This window comes from Candoia aspera, chromosome 5, assembly GCF_035149785.1.
Source record: "Candoia aspera isolate rCanAsp1 chromosome 5, rCanAsp1.hap2, whole genome shotgun sequence".
NCBI classification, from domain to species: Eukaryota; Metazoa; Chordata; class Lepidosauria; order Squamata; family Boidae; genus Candoia; species Candoia aspera.
This window is the reverse complement of record NC_086157.1, coordinates 68,195,505-68,214,236: the sequence shown is the minus strand read 5'-3', so window position 1 is coordinate 68,214,236 and position 18,732 is coordinate 68,195,505. Positions and strand designations below refer to the sequence as shown.

At 34.4% G+C, this 18,732-nt stretch overlaps 1 protein-coding gene across 2 annotated transcripts in view; it reads left to right on the top strand.

Annotated features, from left to right (window-relative positions):
- The window catches only part of CXADR (CXADR Ig-like cell adhesion molecule), a 32,730-nt gene extending 15,126 nt beyond the window's left edge, over positions 1-17,604 (top strand). Inside the window, exons 3-8 of one of the 2 annotated variants that reach the window (XM_063305475.1) lie at positions 2,576-2,774; positions 4,765-4,920; positions 6,627-6,749; positions 6,867-7,005; positions 11,017-11,203; positions 17,042-17,604. In XM_063305475.1, the coding sequence (XP_063161545.1) occupies positions 2,576-2,774; positions 4,765-4,920; positions 6,627-6,749; positions 6,867-7,005; positions 11,017-11,203; positions 17,042-17,083 (846 nt within the window). In that variant the 3' untranslated portion in view covers positions 17,084-17,604. Of the gene's footprint in view, positions 1-2,575; positions 2,775-4,764; positions 4,921-6,626; positions 6,750-6,866; positions 7,006-11,016; positions 12,757-17,041 lie in introns of those variants that run through there. The other variant, XM_063305474.1, reaches the window with a different exon arrangement.
- Positions 17,605-18,732: the final 1,128 nt, after the last annotated feature.

Here is an 18,732-nt window from a genome sequence, read left to right as displayed (position 1 = left end):
CCATGGTCACATGATTGCCATTTTTGAATTTCCCAGCTGGCTTCTGGCAAGCAAAATCTATGGGGAACTGCATGATTTGCTTATTGATCACATGGTTCGCTTAACAACTGCAGTGGACTGCCGCAGAAAGGTCTAAAATTGGGTCAGATTCACTTAATGGCTGCTTTGTTTAGCAACTGAAATTCCAATCCCAATTATGGTAGTTAAGCAAGGACTACCTGTACATGCCTTGCTCTTAGTATGAGCTTGGCTGGTCAGCCCCTCCTGGAGAGGGTAACAAAAGTGTTGAATTGCCTCCATGTGTATACAGTATACCTTACAGTGGACTGGTGGAGACCAAACTGTTTGGAAGTAGTTTTGTAACCTTTTCAGCCTGGTTGAGCATCAACAGCTGTTTTTCAGAGGTCCTCAGAAATCTCCTTTGTTCAAGCCATGATACACTTACAGTGCTGTGCAGATCAGACTTTGATAGTGAATACCCAGGAGTTTGTTCTTTAAATAAGCCAGGATTTCCCATACTCAGCCCTGATAATCTTTCCATTGATTGAAACAGCTGACTCTAATTTCCCCCTTCAAATGAACTGATAATCCTAGAAGTTCTAGGATTATCTAGAAATCCTAGATTTCGCTAAGCAATGGTTGCTGTCACTTTTTAATATATGTGTGGCCTCAAATTGATTCTGAAGATCTGGAGGAAAGCCCAGGTTATTGCACTTTTGAAAGCTGGAAAAGAACCGAACGACCCAAAGAATTTTTGTCCAATTTCCCTCCTTTGCCCTCTTTTTAAACCCTATGAGAGAGTTCTTCTAAATAGAATGCTTCCTGCTATTGGACCGATTCTTATCCCCTAGCAAGCTGGTTTTTGGCCCGGAATGTCCTGCACAGGCCAGATACTTAATCTCATCCAGCATATAGAGGATGGCTTTCAGTTAGGTTTATCACAGGAGCTGCTTTTGTCGATTTATCTGCGGCTTATGACACAGTTAATCATAGGAAGCTTCTCTTGAAATTATATAATATTACACATGATCTTGCTTTAACTAAATGTATTGAGGAAATACTTGAGAATTGACGATTCGTTGAATTTCAGGGAAAAAAGAGTTGGTGGAGAGTTCAGCGGCATGGTCTCCCATAGGGGAGTGTCCTTGCCCCCCTATTACTCAATATATATACTAATGATCAATCTGTCAGTCCTGATACATTGTCCTTTATCTATGCTGATGATTTGGCACTTATCACTCAGGGAATTAACTTCGAGGAAGTGGAAGACTAGCTTTGGCTCTTAAGAATATGTCTGAATATTATAACGAAAATGGACTAAAACCTAACCCATCGAAAACTAATGTCTGTGCATTTCAGTATGGTTGGATCTACTAGGATGAAAACATACTCAACAATAGGCAGGCCAGATGTAGGCTTGCTATTATCTGAGATGGAGTGAGTCTGGCACATTGTGAGACGCCATGTTACCTTGGTGTAACACTGGACTGAACATTAACCTTTAAAAGACATTGTTGCAACTTAAAGCAAAAGATTTCCACCCATCATCTTCTCAGGAAACTGTCTGGTACTTCTTGGGGTGCTCACCCTACTACTCTATGCACGGCCGCCCCTGCATTGTGCTACTCAGTAGGAGAGTATGTTTGCCCTGTTTGGGGCCGCTCTGCGCACTTTATGCAGGTGGATAGGATGCTTAGTGATGATGCCGCATTGTTGCTGGATGTTTATGCCCTGCTCCACTTGATAAGATATATCTTGGCAGAAATAGCCCCACCAGGCATTAGAAGGAGTGTGGCAAAAGGTGTGGAATGTGGAAAGGTGTTAACACGATCTGGCACATCCATTATTTGGCCAAGTACCTCCTACAAAAAGATTGAAGTCAAGAAGGAGTTTCTTAGACTGTGCTGAGATTTCTACTACACCTCAAAGAGAACAATTAAACAGATGGAAATCTCAAGTAAAATATCTTAATAATTGGATAGAACTACTTGAGGAGTTGCCTGGAGGTTTGGAGGAGGAGTGGACAATTTGGAGATGTTTAAACAGATTGCGCACTGGTTTGGCCAGAACTAAAGATTATATGGAAAAATGGGGGTTTCTCCCTGAGGGCAAGGATATTTGCTGTGAATGCGTCGATATTCAAACAACTACCCATCTCTTACAGTGCCCTTTGGAACCAACATGCACACAGAGTGACTTACTGATCAGAAACACCTCTGCCATCAATGTGGCCTGGCACTGGGCTAGAGTTATATACATTTTATATTTTAATAAATGTTTTTAACTTTTTAAATTTTAATTAATACTCTCCCCCTTTCTATTTCCTGCACTTCTGACACGAAACACGACGAGAGGTTCACGTACTTTTGCCACACAGAAATATGTATCTTTGGATCATTTTCTTCAATAAATAATTACAATATTTTTGACACGTGTTTAATTGTAAACCTTTTATCTAGTTTTAGGAATTGTGTGGAGAACAGATCTTTTTTTAGGTCATATTTATGCAGAAATATTGGAAATTCAAAAGGGTTTAGAAACTTTTAAACACCACCTTTACTTTTTTCCCATTCAGGTCATCATATACAATACAGACAGAGTTTATGATCAGTATCGTATGATGGGACGAGTACAGTTTGTTGATCAAAATCCAGCTTCTGGAGATGCAAGTATTGATGTCCTAAATTTAAAACTAGAAGATACTGGCACATACCAGTGTAAAGTGAAGAAGCTTCCTGGTGTTCAGACTCAAAGAATCCAGTTGACAGTACTTGGTAAAGTATTTATCGTTTGCCTTTTTGTACAGAGGTGGTAAATGTGAATATTTAGTAGGAAGTGCAATGTAATGTAAAAATAATGCACTGTTGGATACTGATTTGGTTTGGTTATTTTTCTTTAAAAATGAGCATCTTCAGTTTTTAAATTTATGCTCATAAATTTCAATGTATTACCTTTTTAAGTTCAAGTCTTTTGAATTATGTTCTCATGAGCTTGGGAAATTAAAAACAGGATAAATGAGGCACCATGATAAATATACAATGCAAATAACACTACATGAATTCCACTTTTGTTGTGTCATGCAGTATAAATTTATGACTGTGAAAGCGCATCTACAATACTGCTTACACTGCGGTACAGTACCTGACTTTCTAATAAGATTCTCTGCGTTACGTTTACATCTGACAGTGGAACAAAGTTAGTATTGTGCGTATTCCAGCCTTTCCCAGCAAGAAGTTCTGTTATTGAAGTAATGCTACTTGAAACTGCTGCTTTTTATTTTTAGTGGAAATATGGTTGGATCTACTAGGATGAAAACATACTTAACTTTCAGATTCTCCCTTATGAGACTCATGATTTCTCTTCATATTGCAGCTAAACTTAATTTTGTAGCTAGGCAGTTTATAAAAGAGAACATATATGCCTCAGAAGAAAAGCACTAGGTTGAGACAATTAAAAATAAGCCCACAGAAGAGAACCAGCACAGAGAATTAAAAAGAGATTCAAGGAGTAATATATTTCATTTGGCTTGTTGGTCTCCCACCAATAAGAGTAAAGTAAATTATCTCTGAACACTAGCAAAGTGCTTTTTAACCCTACAGTTAGGTATGCATCCCATCCCCCTCTGGTCCTGAATGTGCCTGAGTGCATCAGTTGACTTTTCCGTGTCATATTGAAGTTAATCAGTTACCACTGATTTTTTTACTCCTGTGTCATTTGTGTAAAACTCTGACTGATAAAAGAAGCAAACATAAAAGAATTTATGTCTTGGTTTTTTTTGTCAGGTTAATGTAGGCTGAAGTCTCAAGCATGTTACAGGACACAGTGGCTTCAAGCAGACAATATACCTTTGGATGGGTGCATAGGTTGGAGGGTAGAGGAAGTTGGTTGATCAGAGCATGAAAGAAAAGCTCACAAGGCTTTTTATTACAAAAAAATTAAACACTACACTTAAGCTTTTCCTCGTTAGATGGTTAGGCTGACTTTGGCATAGGTCTTTTGACTGATAGGATAATACATGTTAAGAGTATACACTGGCTTGCATTTTTGTCATTCATTATTCTAATATATTCATTATGCCATGCATTTACTTCAGAAGTTCAAATTGTCATACAAAGCACACTCTTTAGTTTTATCCCACAAGAGCCCTGTTGGGGTAGAATAGCCTAAGAGAATGACTGGTCCAAAGTCAGCCAATTGGCTTCCATGGCTAAGGGGAATTAAATCTTGATCTCCTTTATCCTAAACCAGCACTTTAAGTGGTATACCCCACTGGTTCTGACATACCATCATAATGGTAATATGTATAATTACAAATTATATTGCCATAATACATATAATTATATTTACTGTGATAAATAGATTAGTGGTAGTTAGGAATGGTCAGCTGTTCTGATCTGGAGTGGAACAGCTGTTTCAGCAGGATATAGGTTATTGCCTCCTAAAAGGTGAAGCCTTTGGCTTGCAGATTAGCCTCACAGTCCAAGAAAATTCATGCTTGAGCTGCGGAGGCACTCCTTAGTGCCTCCTAAGGATCGGACAAGGGTTATCATGAGCTGAGAAAAAGGTATGGTTTTAGGGTTAAGGTAGTTCAGATATGTGGTGTAACTCTGGATTTGGTCCTATATTGTTATCAGGGTAAATTGCTATTGTTCAGTAGCCTGCTGAAATCAGTACAAATAGTAGACTCCTGTGTATAGATGCAAATGCCAATTAATGGATTCATAGGTAAAACTTTTCACTTATATTGGAATCTTTATTTATTAGAAAAGCCCGCGAAGACTATATGCCATATTGAGGGATCACAGGAGATTGGAACTGATCTTACTCTGAAATGTAAATCCCAAGAAGGCTCTCCCGTCATAAGTTACTCCTGGACAAGAACCACGGGTTCACAAGAACTTCCAGCAACAGCATTACTGAGTATGCTTTCAAGTTATTAATACATTTTTCACAGATAGTATTATTGTGTCTAACATTTTTGTCTTCAGATGCTAAATTAATTTTAGACACAACTTTGAAACATATCTTGTCTAATTCATAGTGTTATTATACATAGGGAAAAAAATCTTGTCTAATTCATAGTGTTATTATAAAGGTAGTCTTTTTACCATGTGATTGTCCAAAATATTTTTCAGTGGTATATTGTCAGACATTTAAGTTCTTGAAGCTAGTTGAAAAGGGGAAATAATAGTAAACTTTAGTTCAAGGAAAAAGAGCTATGGCCTTGCTCTCCACTGCCTACCGTTTTTCATGTTCTTTTGGAAGAATTTGTACAGAAAGGTTTAGGATAGAATATTTGTTTTGTTCCTAAATGGCAAATGGTTAATTAAAAGAAAAGTAAGATAAGATGCATGAATAAAACACTTGGTAGTAGAAAGGGAGCATGAGAATTAGAGGCAAATGTACATATTTCAATCCCACATATACATACCACTTAGGCTATTCCCTTTTGGGGTAAGCACAGAAAAGGTGTAAAAAATAGTAAGGAATATGTGGACAAGTTTGGAAGCCAGCGGGGAAAAAAACTCTTTTGGAATCTGCCAGTTTTGACAAGTTGCTTTGCTTTTGCACATTGGTTCAGTGAATTTGCACACCCTTGCCTGAGAGTCTTTCAGATATCTTGTTTAACCTTAAGCAGAGATAATTCTCTAAGACCCTAGAGGTAATTATGGTATTATTTCATGATGTCTTCTCGGTAGGTGATAGTACTTAGCCAATCTAGGCTTACCACTGAAAGCTAAGCAGGTTTGGACTGGTTAGTACTTGCATGGAAAGAGAATCCAGGACAATAGGCTAGATTGGAACGTTAAAAAACAAAAAAGTGTTTTAAACAGTGTTCTTTGTTTTAGCAAAACATTTGTGATAATTGAATATAATAACTTAGATTCATGCAAAACCTTCAAAAGGGATACTTTGCAACTTTGGTGTGTGCAGAGCTCTTAGTTTGTATGTGAAGTAGCTTGTTGATTCTAATTGAGACATGGAATACTTTTTGAAGCAGCTGCATAGACTTGCAAAAGACGTGATTGCTCTAACGTTCTGAAGAAAAGTGCATTGCACTTCTCATATATTATGAATTATATTGTTTGAAGAATTCACACCACAGTAGTAATTTTCTGAGATAACAGCCTTTCAGTTTCTTCAGCAGAAATTAGATTAATTCTATCCCTCCCCCCAGAATGTCTATGACTGTGGTAGATTAATTAGTAACTACTCTGATAGCAGTAGAAAAAATGAATTGGCCGAGATCAGTACTTGAATTTCCTTTTGTTTTATACACATTTGAAAAGCTGATTTCCTTCCAACTTTATCTCATTCAGTAATTAATTTTCTTCTGGTATGCAGCTAGCACACCTAAGTGGTAACTTATGTGTGGGACCTTAGTGCTCCAGTGCAATGTTCTCTGTAGAAGTGCTGGTATGCAGAGACAGTGGGAGAAGAGCTATCTATCCTCATTCCCAAAATAATTCTAATACTCGGTGATATTTGCAGAACATTTACATCAATAAAGTGTGCTGTGTATAAGTAATATATAGAGTGACATTACATGAAATAACATATTAAGATACTGTGTTTTATTCTATAGATAGTTGCAAAATTATAACAAATATTTTGGATATTTACAGATGCAGTTACAGGTGACCTTTTGGTCAAAAACGCTTCTCAGGCTTACTCTGGTACATATACATGTTTGTCCAGAAATAAAGTTGGCATAGAAGAATGTTCTGTTCTACTGACTGTTACACCTCGTAAGTATTAGCTAACAGGGAACAGTGAAGTAATAAAAATAGACATTAGCTAAATATTGGCATTAAGCTGCAAAATTAATTTCTGCTACCTCACATAATTTGTTTTCTGTATTTTAGCTATAGATAGAGCTGGTACAATTGCTGGAGCAGTTATAGGGACTCTTCTGGCACTCAGTTTATTGGCTTTTTTAATTTTCTGTTGTTATAAGAAACGAAGAGAAAAAAAATATGAAAAAGAAGTACATCATGATATCAGGTGCGTCATTCTGATTAACTGTGAATGTGATTTCAAAATTTCATTTCTAAAAATGTTAATTTTTAAAAAAGTTTTGATTGACTTGCTTTTTAGCAGCAAAGTCAGTTGTTGCCTACCAGTGGAAATATCTGGATAATCTTGCTTGAAAAATGGTTTCATAAGATTTGGTTTATTGCCCTAGTTAAACAAAATTCACGTGTTTAAAAAGCAAAGTGGGAAAATATTATAATGGGAGTAGCAAGATTTTATTTGTGTTATAAATGACAGATGTATGAAAAATGTACATTTATTTCACCAGATATAAGAATGTAGAAACTGTTGAGAGTAATTCAGTATAAAGAAACTTAGTAGCAATAATAATAGAATAAATATTTAGAACAGAATTATTCTAAAACTAAAAAAAACATCTAAAAAACATAAACATCTAAAATGGTTGGAGCAAATAGTCATAGACAGTGGTGTTGCTGGGTTTAGGGTAGCCAAGGCAATATACCTTCAGGAGGCACCAGATCATCTCTCTGCCCACATATTGATTAGAGAGGGAAGCACAACACTTAAGTCCTCTTCAGTGGCATCCAGAAGGAAATACAGTCTTACCGTTCTGACTCCCTTAAATCTATTTGTCTGAATGCAATGATGCAGAAGAAGAGTGAGTAGGAAAATGATAAAATAAATATAACATTACATTACAGGCAGTCCTTGATTAATGACCACAATTGGGACCAGAATCTTGGTGGTTCAGAGAATTGATCTTTAAGCAAGATGCCCACATGATTACTTTGTTCAACAACCACAATCCCAGCACTCCTGGTTGCGGTCATTAAGCAGACAGAGAGAAAGAGCTGCCTGGTGAACAGTTTTCCCTCCCCTCCATGTAGAGAGGGGAAATCCTTTGTGGGGCTACAGGAACAAAACAGAAATCTTCAAGATTTGAACTCTGTTCCTGAAGCCCCACAAAGGGTTTCCCCTCCCCTCTATCCCCTCCATTTGCAGCCTTCTCTGCCAGCTTCCTCACTGACCTTCTGGGAAGCAAGCCAGCAGAGAAGATTGCAAATGGCAATCACATGATCGAGGGACGCTCAGCAACCAATTGTAGATCTGAGCGGGTTGCTGAGCATCTAAAATGTGGTCACACGACCACGGGGGTGGCACAACATTTCATGATGTCCAGAAGTGCTTTATGGGCCACAAAGCTCCCTTTCCAAGGTGGTTGCAACTTTGAACGGTCGTTAAGCAAGGACTACTTGTACTCAGTCCTAAATAATAACATTATTGGTTTGTTTCTTAGAAGATGGTTTGCATTAGTTCTGGTGAAATGGTGTCAGCCAGAAAACCTAATAAGCATGCTCTGGCCTCATTCATAAACCAGAGGACCAACAGAACACTCAATAGATACTGACGTTTACCTTAGCATTGAAGAGCAGTGTTTCATAGCCTTTCTGTTGGCCAAAGGAACAAGAGTCATAAATCCTCAATCATACAACAACAAGGAAAGGAAATTATCAATGTATAAATTTGTATATAAATATTAGTATACCGCTCATCACTTCCATTCTTGAAGAAATTATCTTTTCCTTTTTTTCCTCATTCCCTGCCTTTCTGGGTTTTTTTTCCTTTTGATTGTGAAACTGAATTAGGTTTTGTATCTTTTTTATTGATGTAAATTGTCTAATTGTCTAAAAAAAAAGTATGCATCTTAAATTGCCATACATCTATTTAGGCTCAAGAAATGTACCTTAGAATAAATGAGAATAAAATTCATTCATTTTACATAGGCTTATTTGGCAAATAAAATCTAAAAAATTAAGGAATAGGATAGATCAGTGGCTAAGGAATTCTGGGGGTTAAAGTCCACACATCTTAAAGTTGCCAAAGTTGAGAAAAACTTGATAGACAGAGAAAACCAAGAGTCTTATATTGGTGTTAACTATCCTATAAAATCACTGCTGTTTGGATTAATTGGAAACAAAAACTGAAAAACATACTTTTGTGAATTATATTGAAATATATACCCTTTCAAAAAGTTGAGCAGTGGAGTGGGCATGAGCTGAAGCAAAGGAAACAATATCAGAAATGGAAATTGTGAGAGCTAGTGAAAGGAAGGTTCAATAAGATTTACTTCTGAATATATAGGTTAGTTTGCAGATGCATCTATTCCCACCTCATCCATATAAGACCTGTCCATCATCATTCCCACTATTCTGTCATTTTATGAGAGTCCCTAAAATTGGGATGAAACAAATCAGAGAAAGGGGGGCTGGGACAGAAGTGAGAATGTGAAAAGTGTACAGGAAAAGGCCAACCAGGAAGTGAGGAAAAAATGCTGCTGACCTGAGTGAATTAATTTATTTGCAAATCAATGAAGGAGAAAAATAGAATACAAAATCACAAAAAATCCAGGTACAGATAGAGAATGACAGTCATAATTTATTTCCATATACTAACTCTGTTCACCGTAATTGGATCAGAGTAAGTGGTGAGCTGGAGCCTAGGCAGCTTCTTGGAGAGCTATGATAACTCCTTTCAGCCTTTTGGAGTCCTAAAGCTGCAGGTCCCCTGCATTCCTGCTGGTGTGGCCGTAGTGGGAAATGAATATCATTTGTTCTGAATTGTTTAAAAGAAACAGATTCAAGAATTATTAAAGAGGTGGGTGACAGCATTTAAGCATTTAGCTAACACTCAAATAACCAAGATCTCTGGTCTCTGATGAAATTTAATGAAATTCTAGGCATTTTATTATTGTAATAAATTATTTACTTTTTAAAATTAATATTTTTATTTCATTTTTGGCACCAAAATATTTGCATGGGTTAATTTATAGTCTGCTGTGAAACTTTTTTTACTGTTAGTTTTATCCTCTATTACATTTATTGATTCTTATTGTTCATTTCACCTTGTATATTTTATACATGCTTTATATCACTTTTTTTTAAAAAATTACAGTTTAATCATTTTTACTGTTGTCAAATGTTGAGATTTTAAATGGGAAATGAATGCATAGACAAAATAATTTTTATGCCCTATGCATTATGTAAAATTATGCAGTGCTGTCAAATTAGAAAAGATTGCTGTGTCCATCATTGTGGCTATGGTTGAATGAATTGTATTAGAGTATCCTTGGATGCCTTTGTGCTATTATTGTGTTCCTGTTGTTATAATTAATTTTATGTTTCGTTGTTGGTTTTAATCTTACGTTTACCACCCAGATTTGCAGTTTGCAAGTTGGACAGCTATATAAATGAATATAATAAATTAATAATTCTAAGGTTAAAACAGCTGTTTCACAAGATGATCTTGAGTTCAGTATAATTTCCAGAACGATTGGAATACTGTTGGAACATTTTTGCTAAAATAAAAACACCTCATTTTGAGCTTAAAATGGCTGTTTCATTTTTGAAACAAGCCATTTTGAGCCATATTCACTTTTCTTTCTTTGAATCTGTAAATACATCACAGAAATTTGTAGAAAGATGCCATTTTACATTTTTACCATGTGGAGATTATGTCAGCTCCTTAGGCATTTTTATATGTTCAATGCCTAAAGTTTGTTGTGCTACTGTAGGTATTAGCCTCGAAGATGATCATTTGGTTGTCTTGTGTGGTCAAAAGTAATAATGTTTAATAAATCCTGACAGGTGAAGAAGAAGAATGCTAGCTTACTTCTGTTGACATCTTTGTTGCTTCTTGTTCTTTCTTATAGCTACTCTAAAGACTGTGCATTTTCCCCCTTCCCAGTTCAGGGTTGCAGGGAAGACACTAACTTTTGTCTTCTTCAGCTAGATCCATTTGCTTTTACTGTATATGATAACACTGGTGGTGGCTGGATGTTACCATGGTCTAAAATTTGGAATAAATTCAAGAGATTTTTAAGTGAAAGATTTTAAGAATTGTATTTTGGGAGATGCTTGTTTGAAAGAAATGACACAAACTTCATTAAATGAATAATATTGATGTGTTCTAAGTGTTTTTAAAGACTCTTAAATAAACTCTTGAATATGCTTCATTTTTCAGAGAGGATGTCCCTCCTCCAAAGAGTCGTGCCTCAACAGCCCGCAGTTATATAGGGAGTAATCGATCTTCTTTGGGCTCAATGTCTCCATCTAATATGGATGGTTTTACCAAAACTCAGTACAATAAAGTGCCAAGTGAAGACTTTGAACGTACACCTCCTCAGAACCAGTACTTTGATCCACCAAAGGTAGCTGCACCTAATCTAAGTAGAATGGGAGCTATTCCTGTGATGATACCAGCACAAAGCAAAGATGGTTCCATAGTATAGCATGACATTAATTTGAAGTTTCACCACCTCATTACTACACTGATGATTAGTTTATTACAGTTCTACACTTTTAAATACACTATTGAGCATCAAGATATATACTTAGCTCACAAGATTTTTATTGCGTTTGACCACTTACATTGAAGAAAGCAGGCAGTGAAGGAAACATTGCTATCCACAATTTTTAGGGGTTCCTGAATAAATACTGCAATATGAATTCTTGATATATTAGCCATAGTGGACTGTATAACATGAAGTATTTTTTCTTTACATTGTTAGAGATACCTGACTATATATGACAGCTGTTACAATGATAGTTCTTTGTTCATAAATCTGAAAATAGGGGCTTGAATTCTTGTAATATAGATACTGGAGTACTATTCTCAAGAGCTTTGAATTTTTAAAATGCATTGTCAGTTATAGTAAGGCACAGTTTTACCATATTTACCAATTTATGTTCTCTCGTATTCTCTCTCTCCCTCCCTCTCTCCAGTGTTATAGTGTATTGCTTGTTCTATGAGCATAAACTTTTCCTTTCTAGGTCTGTAATATTGAATGTGTTTGCTCAGTATATTAACTACGTATCTGACAGAGAAATGAAACCTGAATCCATTCCTTAATTAATATTTGGCATTTTGCAAGCTGTATTTGCCATTTTGAAATTGTTAACTATCAGATTCCCTGTTTTTTTAATAAAGATTTGTGCAATTAGATTTTGTACAGGGACCAGAATATTTAGGTTTTAATTTATAAAATAAACTAGCACAAATATATTCTTGTGATATAATTTTCTATAAACCAAGAGCTGGTGAATGTAGTAAGGGCTTTCTTGCTATATTAATATCCTCAGTGTCATCTTTCAGTACTTTTATTATTATTAATTCGTCCTATTTATGTTCCTCCACTGCTTTTATTACAAATAAAGAAAAATTTGGAATGCCATAATGTAAATATCAACATAAGCTGGTAGTTTATATGTATTTATGACAAGTGATAAATTCTTATTAGGAAATTGCTCCCAATAAATTGTTAAGTATGCTTCTCATACACATGAATAATTTCAAAAATTTAAGATAGGAAGTGGAAATATTTGAGTTCTCTTGCAGTAACCCATATTACTATATATATGTTGCTCTAACTGTAGTAAAGTGTGTCTGTGTTACCTAATTTTGATTTGAAGGATTTTTATTTCTACATTTAGTAATGCGACATAGTATAAATATTTGATATTTCTTAAATTGACCTGATCTGATAATATGATATATTAAATTAGGTAATAAAACTATTTTTGAAGTACACACACCCTTATTGCTAAGGTTAGATACAGTACTGGAGTGACATATTAGTCTTCACATATTGAGGTCTTTTAGGTTATTTGATAAAGTTAGATATTATTTTTTATGTGTGCCTTAAACATTATGTGTGTTCAATAAACTTTACACCTGATTGTATGTCAGATTTCTACTACAAAATGTCTGGTGCTTTGTATCTTCATCTTTCTACAGCATTAAGAAAAGCAGTTTTTGACACAGCACTGACTTCCTTTATTCTTGCTTAATATTTTCCGCCAAAGTTGGTTAAGTGACTACATAATTTTGTATTTCAGAATGTCTGCCTTTACTGTTTCTATAATTTGTTCATAGGGTTTGGTCCTATTACATGTACAACTTCTTCTCCCAGTGCACGAGACAAGCAGATAATTGGGACTATAACCTGTGTCTTCTTGCTTCTGAAAACAGAATAATAAGATAATAAAAATCAAATGTGCACTAAGAAGGCAACTTTCCTTTTATATTGATATTGCATTAAATATAAATACAATATTTAAAGCTGGTTTGCTGAAATCAGCAACCCTACTCAGTATCTTAGTCAAACTCATGAGAGAGTTCTTGCTTTTTTAAAACTATGTTTGCATATTGATGCTTTGAGAAAGATGTGACTATTGTAATAATACAAGAAGGGGTTCTTTGCACATGTTCCCATGCTTTCCAAAGGAAATCCTTCAAAGGATTGGAAATGCATAATAAACATACTGTGTGGCATACTGTATTCTGAAGTACTACATCAAGAATTTGACCACATTGTTTAAAAAGTAGTTAGGTTCTCACTGAACAATCTCATTCTGTTGTCCTAGCAGCATTGCTTCAGTGTGGTACTTAATTACTTAATGGTAGAAATCAAGACAAAGTAAAATACTAATTCAGCAGTTGGAAGAATTCTGTCACATTTAAGTTTGTCATTCTCATGAAAATAATAAATGAATGGTAAAAAGATACAGTGGTTTGTCAGCAAATTGTGGCTTTTACGTATTTAAACGTAGATAGTCTGGCTGCTTTTGAATGTTCATGGATGCAAATAGGAACTAACATAACACATGTACATGTATATATAGTAAGAACTGATTTGGATTAGACTGTTCTGATCATTGAACCTCTAGAATGTATTGAATGAGTAAAAAATGATACTATGTTTAATAAAATCTCAATCTTTTGTAAATAGTTAGCTTTTCTTGAGACTGTGTTCCCATTGTTCTGATGTACCAAGGCCCAAGAAAAAGGGGTCTGTTTTGCACTGAGAAAAAGTCGTATAACCTGGGATCGTGTATACTAAGGCTATTCAACCCTTATTTCCCACAAGTTAACGATAGGGAGAGAGATCAGTTGATTATTACATCACTCTGCCCTTATGAGCCCTTCCAGTGGCTACATTCATAGTAATGGTATTGTTCACAGAGAGGTTGTGCAACTGTTGCCAATCAGTTATTTGGAGGAGGAAAGAAGTGTGAAGATGCTTTTAATTATGAAGATGTTGTAATAACTAATTATGATGTTAAAATTTATTTTGCCTTTTTAAAAGTAGTTTTTGAATGAATAGATTAATTGGTTTATTGTAATAGATTATTGGTTTATGTTAATGGAATCCTGAATTTAAGGTTCCTTGTTAAACCTGAGAGTCTTATGTTAATATTACATGACAAATCTTAATATAGAAAGAAGTTAAGTTACATTGTGTTGCATGGCTATTAGCTTTATATATAGTCAATATTAATACAGTGCATCTTTTAAATAATACATTTTGCTTTATGGTTTTTAATAAGTAGATGTCAGTGTGATTAAGTGAGCATGTATTTTTAACATACATATCTAGCAACTTTTAAAACCAGATGCACCTTTTCCTGGAATTGTGTGGTGCTGGTGTAACCCTATGAGAAAAAGTATTGCTTCTTTAAAGATGGAATCGAAACACTGTCACATCCCTGGAACATAGTAATTGGGACAAATGGTTCAGAGCATTTATGAGTCACCGTTACAAGTTTTAAGTTTTGTGATGAACCCAGTTATATGGGGTTTATTTTTTTTTCTAGATTTTTTTTAAATGTAAGCGCTGAAATGTGTAGAAGGAAATAAAAATTGCTGTGTTTTTATTACTGGTGTACTGTTTGAAATAAAGATATTAGTTATTCAGATATTGTGATCTTAAATATTGCAGCTTTGGTTTGTAAACATTTTTTAAAAGGTAATTAGTTCATCTTAGTGTGTTATTTTTTAATCTTGTCTCTTGAAAAATATAATTAAGCCCCCCCACCCCACCCCCCAAAAAAAACAAACTGGCAAAATTACCAAAGATACTGGGCTTCATTTTCATTATTCATATTAATAGATCTGAAAATAGAAAATTGTCATCATTTTTTAAAATTTGTATGAATATAATAGACATGTTGTATGGTCAAAATACTGGTCCATTGCAAAAATGTTCTAACAATAATTTTTAAAGCAGAAAATAAAGAGTAGTTGGGTGGGCATAATATATTATAATGAGCACTAATGCAGATTTTTCTCCTACTGTCCTCTGTATTAAGGACCCAAATAAGCAGAAAAGAGAATCATTTTTTAAATTTGTTCTGTTCGTTTTCTTTTCTGTCTGCTCACTCAGAGTATGATTTATGTTACTTTACGTTGAGTACCTGAATGAAGTCAAGTCTTAGTAGATACAATAATATACTTTGAGTTTTATTGTTTTTTATTCAAATAACTAACTTTACATTCTATGTTGTTTTAGTTACACGAATTAGATTACTATAAATCTAAAAAAAACTTGAGAAATCAGGTGACTTTATCAGCTTCTATAGAAGAATTGCAGGGGAAGATAGTACATCATTTGCATTTACATCCAATGAGAATAGCACCAATATCTCATAAGTATTAAAATGTTGGAGGCATGAAATGGGAAACTTTTTTTTCATATTTGATGGGAAAGTTGCATCTTTCTGGAAGAAAATATTTGAAGAATTATAAATAAAGTGTAGAAAGTGCTCTAAAATTGAGATTATTAAATATTTTTGAGGAAGTTATTGCTAAATTACATAGCAAGGAACTTACCTTATTTTTACTTTGAACAGCTAAGTTAATAATGGATCAGCAGTGGAAATTACTTGATAATTTAACAATGGAAAAAACATAGTAAGGTATAGTCAATTACTCTGGAAAAACTTAGATTATTTGGAAATAATTACTATTCATGTTTTATAAATGTTGGATTATGAAATAGTTTGGGCATATAATTCTTAGGGTCAAATAGAAGCAGAACACAATGATATTTAAGAGAAATATTATATTGCTATCCTGATGACCAGTTTTCTTGAAATCCTCATATTCCCCCCAAACCTAAAATTACACTGTGTGAATAAACTAGAGAAATACATTATGTAAAAGTTGATCAATTGTATTCCTTCCCTAAAGCATCATTAACCACTGAAGATCGTAGCCCCATTTTTACATTTAAAAGTAGCACATCAAGAAACGGCTGATATGTTAGATCATTTCTTTCTAAAAAGTCCACATTTATTGAATATGCTTGGAAATGCTTTTTCATTCACTGCTACTCTAGGAAGACGTAGATTCCTAAAGCAGATTTAAAGCTCTTCCAAAGTAGGAAAAGGGCAAAGGAAATGCTCATCTTTGTGCAGAATTGGCTTTCTAAATCACACAAATCTAAAAATGTAATACACAAATATACCATGTTTTCAGGGGTCATATGAGGTAATTTGTTACAAAGCCAGATCAGGCTAATTTGAGCATTCTGCCTCATTTATTTTAAATACTCTGCTTTTTGTGGTGAAAGAGACTACTTGTATTAACACCTTTGCAATGATTTCTGGAAATGTTTTATGCCCAGTGCCATCCTCCTTCCATATCAAGTAAACAGGAATGCTTTCTATTTGATTGCTTTTCTACTGCAACATGGCATTTCTTTCACTTTTTTCCTTAAAAATTCAATCTTTAGTGTTTCTGTAGTTTTGTGTTTGAATATTTTTAAATGTGAGTTAGAATATGCACAGATAAAGTGTCTTGTCCAGGGCAAAAAGTATAAATTGTATTTTATCTAAGCAATTTCCAGTGCCTTCAGCCTTCCAGACATGGAAGTTAAAGTTGTAAACAATTCTGCAAGTTTGGGTAGAATATGAATTGGATCAATGAATTTGACTTAAATTAAATGTACAATATTCTATAATATACCTATGCTAAGATTAAAAAAGAGCATTTGTAGTTATGAATTTAATCTATATAGAAGCAGTAAATCCTATACTAATATAATTAATCTTTTTAAGAAATTGAACTAGATTAATTGGAGAGTTGGCTCATTTAACAATCTGATTTAAAATATCCAGCCACAACAATTTACAGCTTGAAAGTTTAGGATAATTGTTTATCCTTTAATTTTAAAACTCATTTATTATTAATGTTTTCTCTGTTGTAGCTTGAAAACGCATGCAGGATGGGTGACATAACAGTGGTATAAAGTTGAAGAAACATCATATATATCATGAATTTCACATTATGAAGGAAATGAAGTACTGTGTGTTTTATCCTGTTTTAAGGTCTGCAGACAATGATCTTAAAGTAAAATAAATCTAGGTAGTGTTTTGCCTACCAAATATTTAAAAATACACTGCTTGAGAATGTATTTTTTTTTATAAGAGTAGTAAACATGCAAATGTGAAAATATGAAAAGAGAATTGAAGTTGATTGAAGATCATGGAATCATCATGCTCAGATGAAGCCATTTAGGCTATCAAACCCAACTTCCAGCTCAGTGCAGTAATCCAGATTAAAGCATCCCTGACAGATGGCTGCCTAACATTTTCTTGAACACAGCCAATGAGTGGAATCCCACTACCTCTCTGTATGATTGGTTTCACTGTTGAACTGTTCTTACAGTTAGCTGACTTAACATGTAATGGAGATAATAAGTAATACAGGTTTGGCTATTGATGCTCAAGTACTCAGTTCAGTTGAATAAAAGGTATATTTTTAAAATTGTACTTTGCAGGCAATTTGTATGATTTCACACTGCTGTTTAGATTATATGTTTATGCTTTTTTAAATCGTATGGACCTGATTTTTTTTAAAAAAAAATGTCTTCTGTAAATATTTATTATTTGAATACAGTATAAAAGAAAAAACTACAATATATAATACACAAAATTATAAAAAAAAAACCAGAAACAAAAACATACACATGTGAAAATTCTATATAAACCATTCAATAAATGGTTCTATTTCATTATAAGCATCCATAGCTAGTCTACATTGATAAGTAATATGTTGCTAATAAAATCTGTTCTGCAAATTGAGTTGAGGTCATATTTTTTTTTAATTTATTAAATTTTAAAATGAGATAAAATCAAACTAATAAAGAGAGAACAGAAATGCAGAAAAGAACAAATGGAAAAAGGAATAACTCCCAACTTCTTTTCAACAGATATAGGTACTCTTACTGTACTTGTAACTCTTACTCTAAGGTTATAACATCCATATTTTCCTATTGTCAATATTATTAATAATAAAATCCAAATATCATAATTCCATTCTTTCCTGTTTCACGCAAAAAGTCCAAAAAGGGCTTCCAATTTGTCATAAAATTAGTCAATGTATTTTCTCTAGTCAAAGCCGTCAATTTTGCCATCTCAGCCAATTCCATCAGGTTTTCCATCCATTCTTCCATTGTAGGTAATGTCAAGTCTTTTCTACCTTTGAGCATATAAAAGTCTCACTGCAGTTACCATATATAAAAACATAGTTCCATATGATTTTTCCAATTGTTTATCCATCAGTCCCTGTCCTGTTTGAGAGACCAACATAGAATTGTAATTAAAAGCTTTATTTACAACAAAATAAACAATGGATTATTGGCAGCAAGTATCCAAGGAAGGTCTGGATACAGCCTATAAAAGGCATAGGAAGGCACAGAAGGGTGCCAGAGAGAACTACTCCTATTCACAGCCATTTGAATCTGCCTCAGTACCTCCTGAGCTGTGTCTAGAATTGGAAAAGGCTTGCAATCTTGACAACTTCGATCTTCCTGTGGCACCTACGATCCTTCCACCCATCTTAACGTCAGATTCCGGCTGTGAGGCTTCTTCGGCAGGGCTAAGAGTCATAGGCTGC